We start from the raw sequence: 17497 nt of genomic DNA on the forward strand, positions 1-17497 counted from the left end.
TACGCGTACCACACTTTGGGAAATACTGACCTAATGTTTTAATGAAAATTACACCACCCGCTTTATTTGGGCTAATAAAAAAATATTGACTAAGAGCTTTTTATGAAATTTAAAAAAACCATAATATTAACTCCAAAATAATTTCAACATTTAATTAAATTTTTATAAAGATTATAAATAAAGTAAAACTCTTTTAAGTTTTTTTCTTCAAACTTTAATCATTCTAGAAATAAAAAAAAGACATTGCAAAAATTAAATTTTCTTGTGAATACTGGTCTTCCAATATGTCTTACATGTAACAACAGTCATAAATGAAAACACAAAAATAACATTGCGGTGGTCGATATTTGAATACACAATTTGTAGCCAAATAGCAAAAATTACATAAAACGTTAAAATCATATTATGATCAGTCTTTTAATATGTCTTGCAAAAGTACCCCAAAAATATGTAAAACTAAAAATCATAAAGTTAAATAAAAAAGGTAAACCAACGTGTGAAACATGAAAATAATCTTATGTTGATCAGTTCTTTGAAGTCTTATGATTGGACACCTACAAGCGACGTCATCGTGGGTATCTTGCGATAACTTAGTGACTAATAAATTCCTTTAAATTAATGAAATATGCAATTAATACTTAGAAAAAGAGATAAAATAAGTTATTAATTTTCCTTTCATAACTAAAAGAAGCCTACAATAAAACAAGCCATAATAGTTGTAGCGTTAACACGCCATCTATTTTATAAACATTCAGCTGGTGCTGAGGTTATAGGTCAGGTGGTTGCGCATCAGCTGTCTTCTTCTCGAGTTGAGAGTATCGCATGGAATAACAGTTAACATTTTTAATATACTTTGCGTAGTCATGGTGACAAAAGTAAATAAAAGGTAGAGGAATCAATTAAAATTCGCTTTACAGTGGAATGTCATTAATAGATGAATATATCCCGTAAATGGGCTATAGTTTACTGAATATGTATAGCCTTGTCAATGGGCTATATCTATGCATGTCCTGTAATCGAGCATAGTACGTCTTGTAATTTCGTAGCGAAATCCATTTAATTGTGGGTTTTAATTAATATAAATGCTAATTTTTCATATATGCAATATATTTTTTGTAACATTGAAATGTTTAATTTTATTTCAATTAATTTAATTATTAAGAAATGTAATTTTTTTAGGCAATATATTTGTTATGAGTACCAATAGCTTTTTTTCCCTTTTTTTCTGTGTGTATGTGATGTTTTCTAAAATAAAATATTTTGAAAACTGTAATAATAAAATAAGATATCACTTCAGGTAGTTAAAAAAAATTTTTTTGTTGAGGTATTTCTATAATTTAAATATTGTAGAATAATTACCAAAATAAGCTATACAATATATAGTTTATAATAATCAATATTATCTAACTTAAAGGTTTTGTAATTCATTAAAAATATATTTAAATGTATACAACTTTTACTTAACTTTAACTAGCATTTAAATTTCTTAGATGTTCTTAAATTTTAGTATTTTCCAGTGATATCAACCTACAAATGAACCATTTTGGTAAACAGTATTAAATTAATAAGAGTGAGAAAAACTCTTTTCTATAATGTTAACTGTTAATTTCTGTTTCCTGAACAGTGATAATGAGGTTTAAGTACAGCTTAAGAAAAACCTTAGTACTTATAGACTAATGAAACTTTTTTAAAACTTAATTAGCTAATATTAAGTAATACTATCATATACTATTTATATATAATGTAAATGTACTATAAAATCGACTGTTTCCTATTCAGTGCTTTTTAAATCTACTTTTATAGAAGTGTTTTTTCTTAGTTTTCCTTCTTTTAGTGCTTCGTTAACCAAAAAAATAATGATAATAATATTTAAAAAAAAAAAAAGAAAAGCGGAATTTGCATTACAACATTAGAGTGAACTCTACAGAAATGTTTTCTCATCTCAACTCCAATTTTTATTCTAAATTTAAACAGAATAAGGATTAAGAACATTATTCACTATTCACTAAATAAACAATTAACTAATAAAAATAATACTTTATAATAAAAATAATATATGAAAAAGAAATAAATTTGTTTTGATATCATTAGTATTTGTTTTATTCTACTTCGCCTTTTTTAGGCCTATTTGTCGATCAGTTAGTAAGTAAAAGCAAAGATTCTGAGATTCATAGGTTTCCAAAAAGGATAGAATGTACTTTGTGTAACTTAAACTAAAGAAAAGAAAACGTGAATAAAGTGCAAATACAGAATAGAAAGCGTGAATAAAGTGCAAATACGGAATAGAAAAGGAAATACTTTCAGCTTCATAAGCAAAAGCATTTCTTAGTCTTCATAAAAAATGGGGAAAATTAAGGAAGGTTTTTTTTTTAACCGAAACTACGATATGTCCATTTCTGTACTTTCATATGCGTTTTATTATTATTATTTTTCTTTTATCATACACATTCCTTTTTACATTGGACTATATTTAAATAAGTTAATAAAGGAAATCTTGTGGAAATAAAGGCATTTGTGGATAATGATTGAACACAAAGTTTAAGAAGACTGGCATTCCTTGACTACCGGGGGGTACGAATGATAACGGCGGGTAAAATCATAATTCAATTCAATACGAGAAATCTCCAACTGGCCGAACTTAATTTTATTCCTGTGAAGTAACGTGTAGCAGCGCCACCAAGCGGTTTAGATGGAATTCAATTCGGAGATTTAATTATCTGAACAGATTGCTTAATTACTTTTATTTATTAAGCTGGACTTATAGTATTTTTGATGATCCGGAGAGGGTACTGGCCAGAAATAGCAAGTTGCGTTAAATGCTTCCATTAAAGGAACTTGAATTCAGATGATTACTGAAGTTAAGTCAGAATGCTAGAATTTCATTGTTAAAATTTGTAATTCTTTTCTTAAATTAAATTTTAAAAAAATTATCGCGTTAGTAAATATGTAAAATGCAATTTTGTGAAACAGTTTACAATAATTTATTTTGTTCGCATACTCTATTTGAATCAAAGAAAAAAAAAGTTAAAATTAATGCAAAAATACTTTTCTTTGAGGTCAATTATTTTAATACACTATTTATGTTTCATCTAGAAATGAATTAATTTGTAATTTATTCTGATATATTTCTAATTAAAAAAAAACTCAAAAAGCCGTAATCAATTATTTTTCCTCATTTGAAACTACATTTTGAATGTTCCTTCAGACATTTTTGTATTGCAAAAACTTTTATTTAACTATTATTTGATAAACACTATAGCAAAGGAAGCCACTAAAAATTTTATACTTAAAAAATATTAAAACTTTAATAACTTAATACTTTCAAAAAATCCCTCCCTAAATTACAAAATAAACATACTAAATTGGAGAAAAAAAAATTTAAATATAAAACCCCTAAAATATCTCAACTACTATAAAGGAATTGTGCAGAAATTGGTGAAAATTTAATGTGGTGGGAATTGACATGCTTTTTAAACCTTTGACGCAGTTGGGACACTGGTGTCCCTTTTATGTATTTTCGGAGGATCTAATTACGAGTAAAAATATATTTTGCTATTTTTAATTATAAAAACCAGTCTAATAATTACTAAAAAATCTGTTAGATTTTCAGATTTATATTTGTGCTAAAATATAAAATCCAAGAAATTAGTTTGAAAGAAATATTTTCAGGTCATATTCAAAAAGTTAGCAAATATTGATTTTGTAAATAAGAGAAACTTTAATGATGAACAACTGTTTCTCTCAGATCTACATAACTGCAACTAAGTCTAAAAGTGAAAAATTATTGTTTGAAAGTAACACGTGCTTGGGAGATTTTATCTTAAAAGCATAAAAAGACACCGGTGTTTCATGCTATATTTCACAACCATAAATTATTAAAATGCTAAATGTAATATTTTTCAGTTATTTTGACTTAAATTAATGCAAAATAATGAGAGAAAAAATGAAAAATATGCTTAATAAATATTGCTTTAAAGGGCTAAACTCTATTTAAAATACTTGAAACTCAGGAGTATCAGTATTGTTAAAAAAGTTAAAACCGTTTAAAATTTACATGAGATTCAGAGAGTATATCAAATGGATTAAAATATTTCCATTAAAAAAAATTTCATTTTACCAGCTCACAATATCATGCTCCGCAATATCGACTCATTTACTAGAACACAGATTGTCCCTACAAAAACAGTGAGCAAATTTTAGAGTAAATTAGTAAAAGTCTGTATGTTCTGTTCCTCCTGTGTTATGGGTGTCGGCTGGACATCGAGGATCGAGGAACCCAGTCGAAATGGATCGCAGAATTGAGGCTGAGACGCCAGTTCAGAGAGAGGTTTGCAGTCCTGTGCGATTTCTGGACCTTGGCTTTGCTGACGGAGCAAATTTCGCCTCCACTTTGCTCTGGCGTTTTGGAACCAAACCTGGAAAATAAATCACGAATTTAATTACCATACAATAATGGAAGAGAGAAATACAGAGTGCTCTTCTCCCAATGAGGTGACCCAGGTTCTAGCCCCTGCGATGGCTGGTCGAAACGAATTCTGGATCCGGCTCGTACCGACCACAGTGCTGAAGTAAGATATTCTTAGGTTGGTTGGTACGTTCAAATGCCACTTGCAACACGGGCAAGCCTGCTTGGTGAAACCGAGCAAATTTAAGGCAGAGTGTGCGATTCTTGTTTTTCAGTGGCGCCATCTATGGCAAAGAATTCGACTTCTGCCACATCATACGTTACACCTGTTTATAAGGCGAACCCATTCATTCATCCACAGATCGTAATTTTGACCTGAATTAGAGAACGATCGATCTCCAATCCAGTACCCCCAGAGGTATTGATTTGTTATGGGAACATGGAGGACTTTGCCACTCGACCGACTTTTAACTTGCATCAGTCACCAACTACACGGGGAGTCTTCAGCCGGCGGGGTTCGAACCCCGCCAACTCTCGGACATGGGTCTAGCGCCCTACCGACCAGGCTATCCCGGCCCCAAGATATTCTTAGTGGTGGGAGGATTATGGGTTAGAGTCCCCTTGCGGTCGAACTAACTGTGGAAGGTTTTCGTGGTAGATTTCATAGAAGGAATTGATTATAATAGTTCAGGTATCGAGCGGTCGACATTTTCGGCCACTATATGTTAATTTTTATATTTGAGTATTGCGCCATATTTCTGGATACATTTACTTCCATATTTCTAGATATATTATTTGGAGTCCTGGTGGCTCAGGGGAGAAAGCGTTCGCCTTACTATGAGGTGAGCCAGGGTCGAATCCATGCGATGGCTGGTTTATACGAATGTCGCACCGACGATAGTGTTGACGTGAAATATCATTAGTGGTCGAAGGTTCATGGGTTATGAGTCCCCTTGCGGTCGAACTAAGTGTGGAAGGTTTTCGTGGTAGGTTTCGTGGAAGGTTTTGATTATAATAGTTCAGATATCGAGTAGGCGACATTTTCGGCCACTAAATGTTAATTTCAATTTTGGGGTACTTCACATTATTTCTGGATATATTTACTTCCATACTTCTGGATATATTATTCTGAGTCGCGGTGGCTCAGGGGAGAGGGCGTTTCTCTTACAAGGAGGTGAACCGTGTTCGAATTTATGCGATGACTGGTCGANCCTCCCAATGAGGTGACCCAGGTTCTAGCCCCAGCGATGGCTGGCAGGTACGAATTCTGGACCCGGCTCGTACCAACCACAGTGCTGGCGTAAGATATCCTCAGTGGAAGAAGGATTTTGGGTTAGAGTCCCCTTGCGGTCGAACAAACTGTGGAAGGTTTTCGTGGTAGATTTCATAGAAGGTATTGATTATAATAGTTCAGGTATCGAGCGGTCGACATTTTTGGCCGCTATATGCTAATTTCAATATTTGAATATTTCGCCATATTTCTGGATACATTTACTTCCATATTTCTAGATATATTATTCTGAGTCTTGGTGGCTCAGGGGAGAAAGCGTTCGCCTTACTATGAGGTGAACCAGGCAACCAGGGTCGAATCCATGCGATGGCTGGTTTATACGAATTTCGCACCGACGATAGTGCTGACGTGAAATATCATTAGTGGTAGAAGGTTCATGAGTTATGAGTCCCCTTGCGGTCGAACTAAGTGTGGAAGGTTTTCGTGGAAGGTTTTGATTATAATAGTTCAGGTATCGAGCGGTCGACATTTTCGGGCACTAAATGCTAATTTCAATTTTGGGGTACTTCACATTATTTCTGGATATATTTACTTCCATACTTCTGGAAATATTATTCTGAGTCGCGGTGGCTCAGGGGAGAGGGCGTTTCTCTTACAATGAGGTGAACCGTGTTCGAATTTATGCGATGACTGGTCGATACGAATTTCGCGCCGACCACAGTGCTGACGTAAAATATCTTCAGTGATAAGCGGGTCATGGGTTAGAGTCCCTTTGACGTCAAGCTAACCGTGGAAGGTTTTCGTAATTTTCCTCTCCTTGTAGTGCAAATGTGGGCTAGTTCCTTCAAAAAGTCCTCCACGAAGGCAAATTTCTCCCACTACTCGATATTGAAGTTTTCTTGTATTCTGGATTGGGTTCGAAATTATTCTCGGACATAGGTCTAGCGCCCTACCGACCAGGCTATCCCGGCCCCAAGGCTACGAAGTCGAGCATAGGTAATCGTAAACTCAGAATTGGATCGGCTTTGTAACGGCGACAGTAAAATAAAATAAAATAATGGGAGTGACACTAAACTTTGAAGCAGTTCAAAAGTGCATCATAAATGGGCTTACAATTTGATTAAAAACTAATACTTATATTATTAACATGATAAAAACCAATGCAAATTTAATTAATATGATACAATTAGCGTTAATGTAATTACCATGATAAAAACTAGTATGAGTATAATTAATATTATAAAAGTTAATAAGAATATAATTAGCGTGATGAAATTAATATGAATATAATTTGTAGGATAGCATTAAGGCGAATATAATTAATATGATAGAAATTAATATGGGAATAAAATTATGTAAATACGATGAAAATTAATGTAACTATAATTACTGCGATGAAAACTGATGTTATAAAATTTTAACTGAATGCATTCTTCAATTTTGGTTAATGTAAGACCATATTATGCATTTTTCTTTTTTAAATTTTCACTATCCTACAACAATGGAAGTGACTATTTTAGCTGGTACTTTTTTCATATTTTTCAAGAAAAACTTAGATAATTACTTTATAAGTTTAGAAGAGTTGAGGCCATGTTATTTCTCAGGCGAATAAATAAAGTTTTAAGGGATTTGAAAGACCGGCAATAAATTATAGACGAAAAAAAAAGTGTTTTTGAGCACCCTATGACAAAAAATATGGTATTTAGACTTTAATTTGTATCATTTACTTTGGTTATTACATGGAATAATTGCACGAAATTTCGTAAACCTAACTTCAATATTCAGAGAGATAAAAACATTTTCATACTATGACCATAGAAATATGTAGTAAACATGTGAAATGTGCAGTAAAATTAAACAAAATTTTAAATAATACAAAAATTTTATTTTAAAATTTGAAAAAAAAATTGGTAAAAACTGTGCAAGATCTGAGCATTTCAAGCTATCCTTAGCATATCAAGCAGAAAACATTTTGAAAAGAACAATTTTTTTTTTCATAATTTTATTCCGAATTGTATTTGGTAATTTATGAAAAAAGTTCGATTTGAATTTCATGAAAATTTAAAAACATTTCTATTTTTTTCGTAGTATTTGTAAATTTGGAAAGAATGTTCTGAATGGTAATGCGCTTTGCACAAATTTAACTTTTCAAACAATATTTATTCAAAATGATACCAAAATTTGTGAGGACAACCACCTATTGAAGTTAATTGAATTTGACATGTTTTCTTTCTTAATACCATTTTACATTTGTTGCCCTTACAATCATTGTAGGGTATTATCATGTTACTAAATTTTTTTTCAGATACAAAATAAAATTTATCCTTTTCTTATTATAATTAGCCTAATTACAGGTTTAATATTATAAGCCTAATTAAATGTTTATTATAATAAGCCTAAGTCTATTCAATCCGATTAAGTAATTATTTGCGTAGTTTCCAACGAATCTCAAGGCATGAGGACAAATTGTAATAAGCCTAAAATATGTAGGTAGGTACTTTATTTGCGTCGCACTAGAACTGAACAATGGACGGTTGGCGACTGTCTGGAAAACATTCCTTAGGATGATTCGTAGACATTTTATCGCGATTTTGATCCCCTGCAAAGGGGGTGGCTCCCCTAGAGTGCGAGCGCGATGTCAAGCACTTTACGATAGAACAGTTTAAAGAGGATTGATACCGCGCATCCTCGGTCTCTACCCAGGCTTATCTAAGTGGTCATCCACCCGCTTACTGACCACAACCAGTGATTCTTGACTTCAGTGCTCCACAGGAAACCGTGTCCTTAAGATCAGTCCACTGCGGGACCCTAAATCATGTAGGGCTGATTGGAAAATGTTAATGACTAACTGATTTCCAAATAGCTGGATTTTTCGACTAGCTTACAATATTTAAAACAGAGTGTTATTCCTCACCTGTAGCACCCTTTTCGACAAGCCAGTCTTCTGGGAGAGCTGTTTCAGATCTTTGGCATCAGGATTGTGATTAATCGAGAAATATGATTTCATCGCCCTCAGCTGATGATGCTTGAAGGATGTGCGCATGCGCTTTGGACGCGTCAGGTGTTCACTTGAAGTGCTGCTGTCACTTCCCACAGCGGTCAAGCTGTTCGAATTGTGCTGAAGCGGCGAGTGGTGATCACTTGACAAGGAACAGTGGTCATCGGAGCTGGGACCTGTAATTTAAGGAACATGGTGAGGAAACTTTTCAAGGTATAATTCTTATTTTATTACAGGACCATGCTTAATACAAATAGGCTGTTCTACAATGACAGCCACTCTTGATAGATATTGTTTAAATCCAAAAAACGCATAAATATTAGGGGTCAATTAAAATAAGAAGATATAAATTATTTTAAATAGATATTGATATAAATTAATATTTAAGAGAAGAAGAAAATTATCGAAATCTAACAAATCACTACTGAGAAAAGCGAGATTGAAAACGTGAAAACCTGTTTGAACACTTGATAAAATTGTTTTTCAGACTCGCCTCTCAGAACTTTTCTGTCCACTCAAACAATCAAACGCATATTTTAATGTTTTCTGACGTAATGTCTGACGCAAGTGATGCCATTAGTTTGAGATAGGTAAAACTAGGACTCTTTTTAAGACTATTGCTTATATTTATTATCCTGCAGTAAGTGAGCCATTAATTTGAGATAACTAGGTAAAACTGGGGCTCTATTTCAGATCATTGCTTAACCATGACTTTACCTAGAGGACAAAATCAACGACTACGAGGCAACTAAATATAACAATTGATGATTTAAAACTTATCTGCAAGGCATCACCTAAACGATACTTTTTTTTTATCAAAAATGCTCCCGTGAGTATTTTATTGTTATTTTTTAATGAAATTATTATAAAAATTTTATAATGTTCTGAAAATAATTCATTTCAAGCATGTTTTTTAAAATTTTGATTTACTTCGAAAGTTAACCTTATAATGTTTACAGTATTTTAAACTATGTTTCAATACTAAAACTCAGTGGCGCGACAGCCCTAGAGGGGCAAGGCCTACTGTGCCCATCTCAGTTTTCTTGACCTAGAATAGAATAGTTTCAATAGAAGTGCCATTTTTCATAAATACCATCAGATTTTTCAATTATTAAAAATTTTCTCTTTAAGAGAAAGTGACCACATATTTTTAAAACCAACCACTAGCCAACAGCTAAATTTCTTATTTTTCTCTATAACTTTAGGATTAAAAGCAGTAACTAAAAATGTAGATCCATTTCGAAAAAATTATAAACGAATAAGGGCAGTGATTATAGAAAACCCTGTATACGCAATGGAAATGATTAAATAAATAGTCTAGGAATAAAATTGATGTTTTATTTTCAATTTTAAAATATGAAAAATGGTGTTTGAAGTAATTCTTCTCTATCTCAAAATGAAGTAAATTCCTGAATAAATTCTGAAAATGTTATTTTCCTCTGCTTCTCAAATTCCTTCGCTTTTCGATCAGATTTGAAGCTTTTAAATAAACTCAGTTCATTTTAATCAAATCGACTGCCGTTGCAGTCACAGCTACGGTGTACTTCATGTCGCTTTTGATAAAGTCAAATTTGATTTCGTTCAACTCTCTAATCTGATTATAAAAGTAGAGAGAGTATCATCAGAGACAAAGCCAGCTTACTCAATGACGATGTCCGAAGCAATTTTCGCTGACCCTTTCTGAAAGTTTCCAAGGGACCCAGAATTAATTCGTTTTAATGCTAAGCTGCGTTATCTCCTGAGCCGGCTATGCATAAAATAAAGCTTACAGTTTTGAATTGATGAAATTGTTGACGACAGCACATTATTTCAAAGGACAGAAAATTCTAAATTTAAATTCGATTACTTCCTTGTTAAACTTCAAATAAAATGTTTATCGTCTGTTTTGTTAAATATGTTTGCTTCAGAAAATACAAAGGGTGTTCCGTAATAACCTCTTTTAATATATATTTTTAGAATCTTTATATCAAAAATGAGGCCTAGATATGCATTTTGAGAATTCTAATAAAAAATTAAAGGAAAGTGTGTATATCGAAGTGCCGTAAATAAATATTTTAAAGAAAATAAAAACAAAACTTGATCAAAATCTGACAAATCGCATAGGAATATATAATAAACATCAAACATGAAGGTTCGAAATTGAAGGTGTTTCTACTTATCATCTTTCTTCTCGGTGTGACATTAAATTTGTCCTGTTGCTTGTTACATATGCCTTCCTCTACGTTGATAGCGTTTTTTTCCTTGCTTAAATATTCGTCTGCGTTCCCGAATGTGTATACTTTTTTGTTGTCATTTCTGATAAGGATTTTAAAGATATATATTAAAGGCAGTCTTTACAGAACATCTTGTTTAACCATGCCTTCTTTGCAAATTACAGGGCTACCTCTAGGTCCTTATTTTCCTAAATGATCTCAGTTATACTAGTTGGTCCCCAAAAGTCCCTTTTATCACTGAAAAAGCCGTAAAGTCCCCGACTTTCGCACTAATAATGTCAAAAGTTAAATTTTTTTTTTAAAAATTCCGAAATTAATCAGTAAAGTTTTGATTTTTTCTGTTAAATTATTAATACTTTAAATGGCACCGCGTAACTCAGCATTGAGGTTAAGCATTCAATTACGTTGAATACACAATTAAATTGAATGTGTTCATTGAATTGACGACCAATTATTTAATTACCTGTGTTAAAAAAGTATTTCATAATTGTCTTTCTTTTTTGACATTCTTGTTATCCGTAACGATAACTGCTTTCAAACCACTGTATATCACTAACCATATTTTCTATCACTTACTCAATAAGAAAATTAAAACCTTTAAAACCTTGATTTACTGAGTTCTTCATCTAAGCAATTAAATTATGAAATCAATTGCATTAAAGCTATTATCCAAAATATGAGTTTTTTTCCCGAGATTATCGATTTAATTGCTAATAAGATGTCAATAAATATTCAGTGTTTCAAATCGGGAATATTTCCATATCGCTTACTCTTCACACCAACTAACGTCGCTAAGGCGCCTAAGTTTTTTTTTTCATGAAATTTATATAAAGAAATTTACAAGTAGTAAAAAAGCAATTATGAGAAAGTCCTTTTATACCGTACATTTGTCATTTTTGAAAGAAAAAAAAGTTCAAAATTCAAATTATTTTTTTAAATCGTAGAAAACCAATTTGATTTATAGTTAAAAAACACTTTTCTTAAACTTCCAGAAACTTAAATTTCCAGAAACAAAAATATTCAGCNTATATGAAGTTAAGCAGAAACTACATTTATAAGTTGTAAATTTTGAAACAAAATGTATTTAAAGTTATAAAATTATTATACCTGCTATTACCTCCCGTCCCACCAGTCCTAAAATAAAACTATTACTATTTTGGCGATGCAAGCAATTTTTTTACCATTATTTATCTTTAACTAGCTTTAAATAAGTTCAAAACATCACCGTAGAATTATATTTCAAAACAATTAACTTAAATGTAAACTTCTTGAAAATTAAATTTTATTTACCAGAAATAAAATATGCTTAACGCGAAAAATGCTCTTGGTAAAGAAAAATTAATGATTCGTTCTTGAGAATTTCAAGATCAAAATAGCATAATTAGTATCCATTTTTCTAAGAATAACACACAAAACAAAAATACAACTCCGAAAATACAAATTTTTAAAGAAAAACAGAGAGAGAGAGAAAAAAAAACCTTCCTGAATTGATTCTCACAGATTCTGAAAACTCCTCCCTTAAATAAAACAAAAATAAGCAGCCCCGAAATGATAGCACACATCTTCCTTCCTCTCAACATCCTTTCATCCCCATCCTCCCGTTCGCTTGCTCTTGAGCTTCTCCTTTGTGAGAGGAGAGAGAAGAAAAACAAACAAAAGGATGATAAAAATAAACGCAGAAAGGATAAGAAGGAAGCGACCAATGAAAAAGCTTCTTTTTAGTTCGGCAGTGATTGATCCCTAAAGATGGATTTTGATGTTCCAGACCAGGACAAAAAGAAAACACACGGGGTGGATTGAAGATTTCAGCTATTCGAACTTTAACGTTCGAAATAAAAGTGGTGTATGTAAACTCAGAATGAAACTGCCTGCCTATTCACTTCGAAGGAATTTGACCTTTGTATGGGACTTAACACTTAGATTCTTTACATGGTGCAGTCAAAACAAAACAACCAGAATAATAACTTTTCATCTAAAGATTGATTTTTCCCGTACTAAAATACATTCCTAGTCGGTCTGAATAGGTAAATATGTCAATCGATTAATAATATAAGGCGTGACGATAAACTAAGACACATAAGCGCACTTTCTCTGAAAAGGCAATTTTTCACGAAAAATAAAGTATTTTTTCCCTTTTTTTTTGGAGAAAAATATGCTATTTTTATAACTGTTGTTAGTTTGCATCAATTAATCGTGACTATTATTTTAAGTCTTCCTTTAGTCAGCGCACTCAGATGCATTTTAAAATTTGCTCTAAACATCAATATGAAGAAGAGCCCCAGTTTTGCAAAAATAAAGAGAGTCTGAGATTTAATTGTTTTAATTTTTAGAAAGTTACTCCAACGATCCGGAATCCTAAAAATTTGTAAGAACTGAAAATTATTCATTGATTCTGATATTTTTCATCCAGGTTTAAAAAATACACTAAATTTCTTATACTTAAAGGCTTTTTAAAACTAAAAGTTATTGGGTTGTTCGGAAAGTATTTTAGTTTTTTTGTGCGAATGAAAGACGATTTTTTCTTTATAGTGAATAGACATTTTATTGAATTATATCGTTTTGGCAAAAGCTCAAATCCACACTTGTAACATTTTTGTTCTCAGTTGGCAGAAAACTAATCCAAGTGATTATTGGCCACCTCTTTTGAAATAAAGGTTTTAACGTCCAAAAAATTTGTAAAAACTGAACCAAATGTTGTAAACATCCTATTTCTTATGCTCAGAGATGATGCTCTACAAAAATGGTTCATTTCTCTTGACGTTTGGAGAAGAAATCACATACGTCAAATTTCTTCCCGTAAGAACATAAAGAACTCAAATGCCGAGATTTAAGATTAAAGTTTGTCTTTTCAAATGATCATGAACGGTAAAATTCGATTAATTTAATCTCTCAGCAATCTCAGGTGTTATTATTCACCAGTTTGTATCAATTAATACCTAAATTGTGTCGTCATCAGCTTTAACTGACTTTCCAGAACATGGTGCATCTTCAACAACAAAATTGCAGGATCGAAATTTCGCAAACCACTTTTGGCAGTGGCGTCCTGTCAATACATCTTCCTTATTCACATCGGATAGTTTTTTTTTCCTGATTGATCATTTTTAATCATGCAGCAGTAAATTATGCAATATGTTTAAGAAGGGGCCGGGATAGCCTGGTCGGTAGGGCGCTGGGCCCATATCCAAGAGGTCGTGGGTTCGATCCTCGCCGGCCGAAGACTCCCCGTGTAGTAAATGGTGACTGATGCACGTTAAATCTGTCGAGTCAAAAAGTCCTCCATGTTCCCACAACAAATCAATACCTCTGGGGGTACTGATCCAGGAGTTTCCTTGTCTTCTGGATTGGTTCAAAATTACAAGGCTACGGAGTTGAACGCAAGCAGTCGTAAACCCATGAAATTGGGTCGGCAGTTCAACGACGGTTATAAAATAAAATGAAATATGTTTAAGAAGTATAATATGCCGAAAATACTGCTGAAAAGGCACCAACCAAAAACTACTGCATAGAATCAATGGAATTTTTTCACAAGAAAGCCTTAATGTAACAACTGCCAAAATATGTAATGATTGCACGACTGAAGTGTGAAGTTGACTGTAAAAAGTTCGGTGTTAGGAAAAAACAAAATTATTTTCCGAAGAAATTAATATTTGACTATTCTAAGACCCAGATTTTTTTAGCTGTAAGGTATAGTTTGAAATTATAGCTTTGCCACGAGCGGAAATTCTGAAGAATATGGTCTCGTCGCTTATAGAGAGTGGTCGAAAATTTTGGACCACGCTAAATTCAAAGTTTCAAGTATTTTCAACCACTTTTCTGACTAATTCGGATTGGGATTATATTTTCTAGATTGCTCTTATGGCCTTTCACTTGGTCAAAAATTTGAAACCATCAGATTTATTTATTCCGCGAAAGTATATTAATTTGTCTTATTTTGTTCCTTACTTAATGGTCTGTTTTTATCATACTTAAGGAAGTTTTTTTCGAACCATTCGAATTTTTTTCGAAGACTTAAGTTAAATGCGTGATAATCCGAAAATTTATTCATTCAGAGTGCTTAGCCTTTTTTTTAATCTAATTATTTATCAATTATCTAATCTTAGTTTACCAATTATCTAACTTATCTTAGGAGGAGATTAGATCATTATTTTTGTCAACATAGTTTAAAAGTATCAATCATTTAATATTTTCTGTTGTTATAACAGCGATATTTTTTCTTAATTTTTGCATTTTTGAAATGCATTTTCTTTAGACGAAGTTGTTTGTTTTTTTGTTTTTTTAAATTTTCACTTGTTAAATCGTTTATTTTAACCGTTGTTATTTCAATGATTGCATACTTTTATTGTAAGTTTACGTCGTTATGGTTGCAAGAAGGAAGAAAAACACAATGAAAAATGGAAGCCAATCAATAGATCAGCGTAATAGTGAATCGATATAATTTGAATCCAGGAATAAGCTAATCATCAATTAAAATGATAAAAATGCCAACTTCAATCGCATAGAATATTACTAGTGTCCTATTATTTAGATTGCTAATTCAGATATTGAGAACAAGTTAAACAAAAACAAACGAAATCACAATTCCAATATAGAACTTACCGAACGAACATGTTAAGGAATATATTTAGAAGCTCACAAAGTCCCAATTCAAATTTAGAATTTAGTGAAAGAACATGTTAAATTAATGTTCAGTAACATGTTCAAAACATTCACATTCTTTAAATATTGAGCTTAGTGTAAGTTGGGTGGAGTATTTTCCATACACTGAAATCCCCAATTCAAATACAGAGCTTAGTGCTATTTCAAAAACCATCCTGTTAAATGATTTATTTTAAAATACCACTAAGCTCATCAATCTTAACATGTTAAGTGATAATTTTAAAGCAAATTTGCTAAGTGATTGTTTTTAAAATACTTCTAAACTCTACGTTAGCAAATATCACTTAATGTGTTAAATTATGTTTTTAAAACAATCAAATACCAAATTCAGATGCATGACTTATTGGAAAAGCATGTTAAGTAATAGTTTAATAAACACTCGGAACCCCGAGTTTAAAATGCGTGATGTTTATATTTCAAAAAAAATATGAATTTGTTCTATAAGCAAGGTGATTTTTAATTGAAAGTGTTGTTTTATGAGCAGCTTTCTTGATTTTCTTTGCTTTCTTAAGTTTTTTCCCCCCTCAAATTTAATTAAATGTCATATGTCACTCTCTCTCATTAAGCTTTTCAAATAAATAAAAAATCTAAGAACTGTAAGAAATTTCAATTTTATAAAAAAAAAAAAAATAGATAGATTCCTTGTTCAAACTACTGATTAAAATAATATCAAAAGTTTTATATCATCGATTATAGTTGATCAGAGAAAATTAGTTTTGTAAGTCAAAAGACATAAATCTTCATGAAAAAAATAGCATTCCATACTTTTATTTATTATTATTATTTGTAGAGAAACACAACTTTTTTTTTACTTAATCCTTGTTTTCAGAACTGTTTTTAGTTGCTATAGTTAATAATCATACGAGCCTTAAGAATATTCGAACGTTTATTTTCCAAAGCAACTACTTGAGCCATTCTTCAACTTAGAAAACCCTATCCAGAATTAATCCTTTTTCTCCACAAAAAGTCGACGTCGCTGCAGAAGACAAACATATCACTCAACCCCTTCCCCACCACCCAACCAACCTTGCAAAATCCTAATATAAGACAAGTACTAAAAGAATATAATACATAAGAAGGATAAGTGAAAAAGAGGGAAAATAACAACAAAAAACGGGAATATTGCGCGTCAAAGAGGGAAAAATACCGAATGAAAAGGGGAAAAAAAAGTCGGCTGCAGCATGGAAAACAACTCGGCCCAATTACGAAGAGTAGGAACGCTGTTCCAGGATTTGGAAGATTTAGGAGCTGAGATAAAATTTAATTCCTGGAAGGAAAACAGGAAAGGGTAGTAATCGGATTCCAGTTTCTCGGAGAAAGATGACAACTAATTCGAAAGAGGGTATTCGGATTTGCGCCGCCCAGACGGCGGAATCACTTTCGATATCCTGGACTGGAAAGCATACAAGGACTAATTTGTACTTCGTAGTAGGAATCATTTCAACCTTTTTTGTTCCTTTTTCGTTCCCTTTTTTTTTTTGGCGATATGGGTACTTTTTTTTTTTAGATGACTCACATTAAGTTCCGAGCCAAACTGAGCCAAGTGAAAACTCATTTTTTTGAATTGTTCGTGAACCGAGATTATACAGTTAAGTTACATTGGCGATGTTTTTGTAGAATATTTTATGAAAATGCTTCTTCCATCTGAAATTTAGTAGAATAAATTGTGTTTGAATTAATTATTCTTTTATTCAAATTCGAAGAAATCCAGAGATAAGTAACTCTTTGTTTTCATAGCATTTAATATTCCTTTATCGCTAATCAAAAGAAAATATCTTTTTGATGTAACTTCTCGTTGGAGAGTGAAAACTAGACATAACTACAGACCTTTAATTATTATTTCCTTCTAATATTACAAAATTAGACTAATTATTACTAATTAGAATAATTATTACTAATTATACTTTTACTTTTAATGTTTAATTAAATTTAATTATTTATTCACGATGTGAATTTTTGTAAAAATTTAACTGTTTAACAAAACTTCTTAACCA

General features: G+C 31.8%; 1 protein-coding gene across 1 annotated transcript in view; it reads right to left on the bottom strand.

Annotated features, from left to right (window-relative positions):
* Positions 1–2444: 2444 nt before the first annotated feature.
* The window catches only part of LOC107449253 (LIM/homeobox protein Lhx9), a 65472-nt gene continuing 50419 nt past the window's right edge, over positions 2445–17497 (bottom strand). Inside the window, exons 4-5 of the mRNA XM_016064738.3 lie at positions 8551–8810; positions 2445–4415 (exon numbers count right to left, since the gene is read on the bottom strand). Coding sequence (XP_015920224.1) covers positions 4197–4415; positions 8551–8810 — 479 coding nt within the window. The 3' untranslated portion in view covers positions 2445–4196. The remainder of the gene's footprint in view (positions 4416–8550; positions 8811–17497) is intronic.

This window comes from Parasteatoda tepidariorum, chromosome 8, assembly GCF_043381705.1.
Source record: "Parasteatoda tepidariorum isolate YZ-2023 chromosome 8, CAS_Ptep_4.0, whole genome shotgun sequence".
NCBI lineage: Eukaryota > Metazoa > Arthropoda > Arachnida > Araneae > Theridiidae > Parasteatoda > Parasteatoda tepidariorum.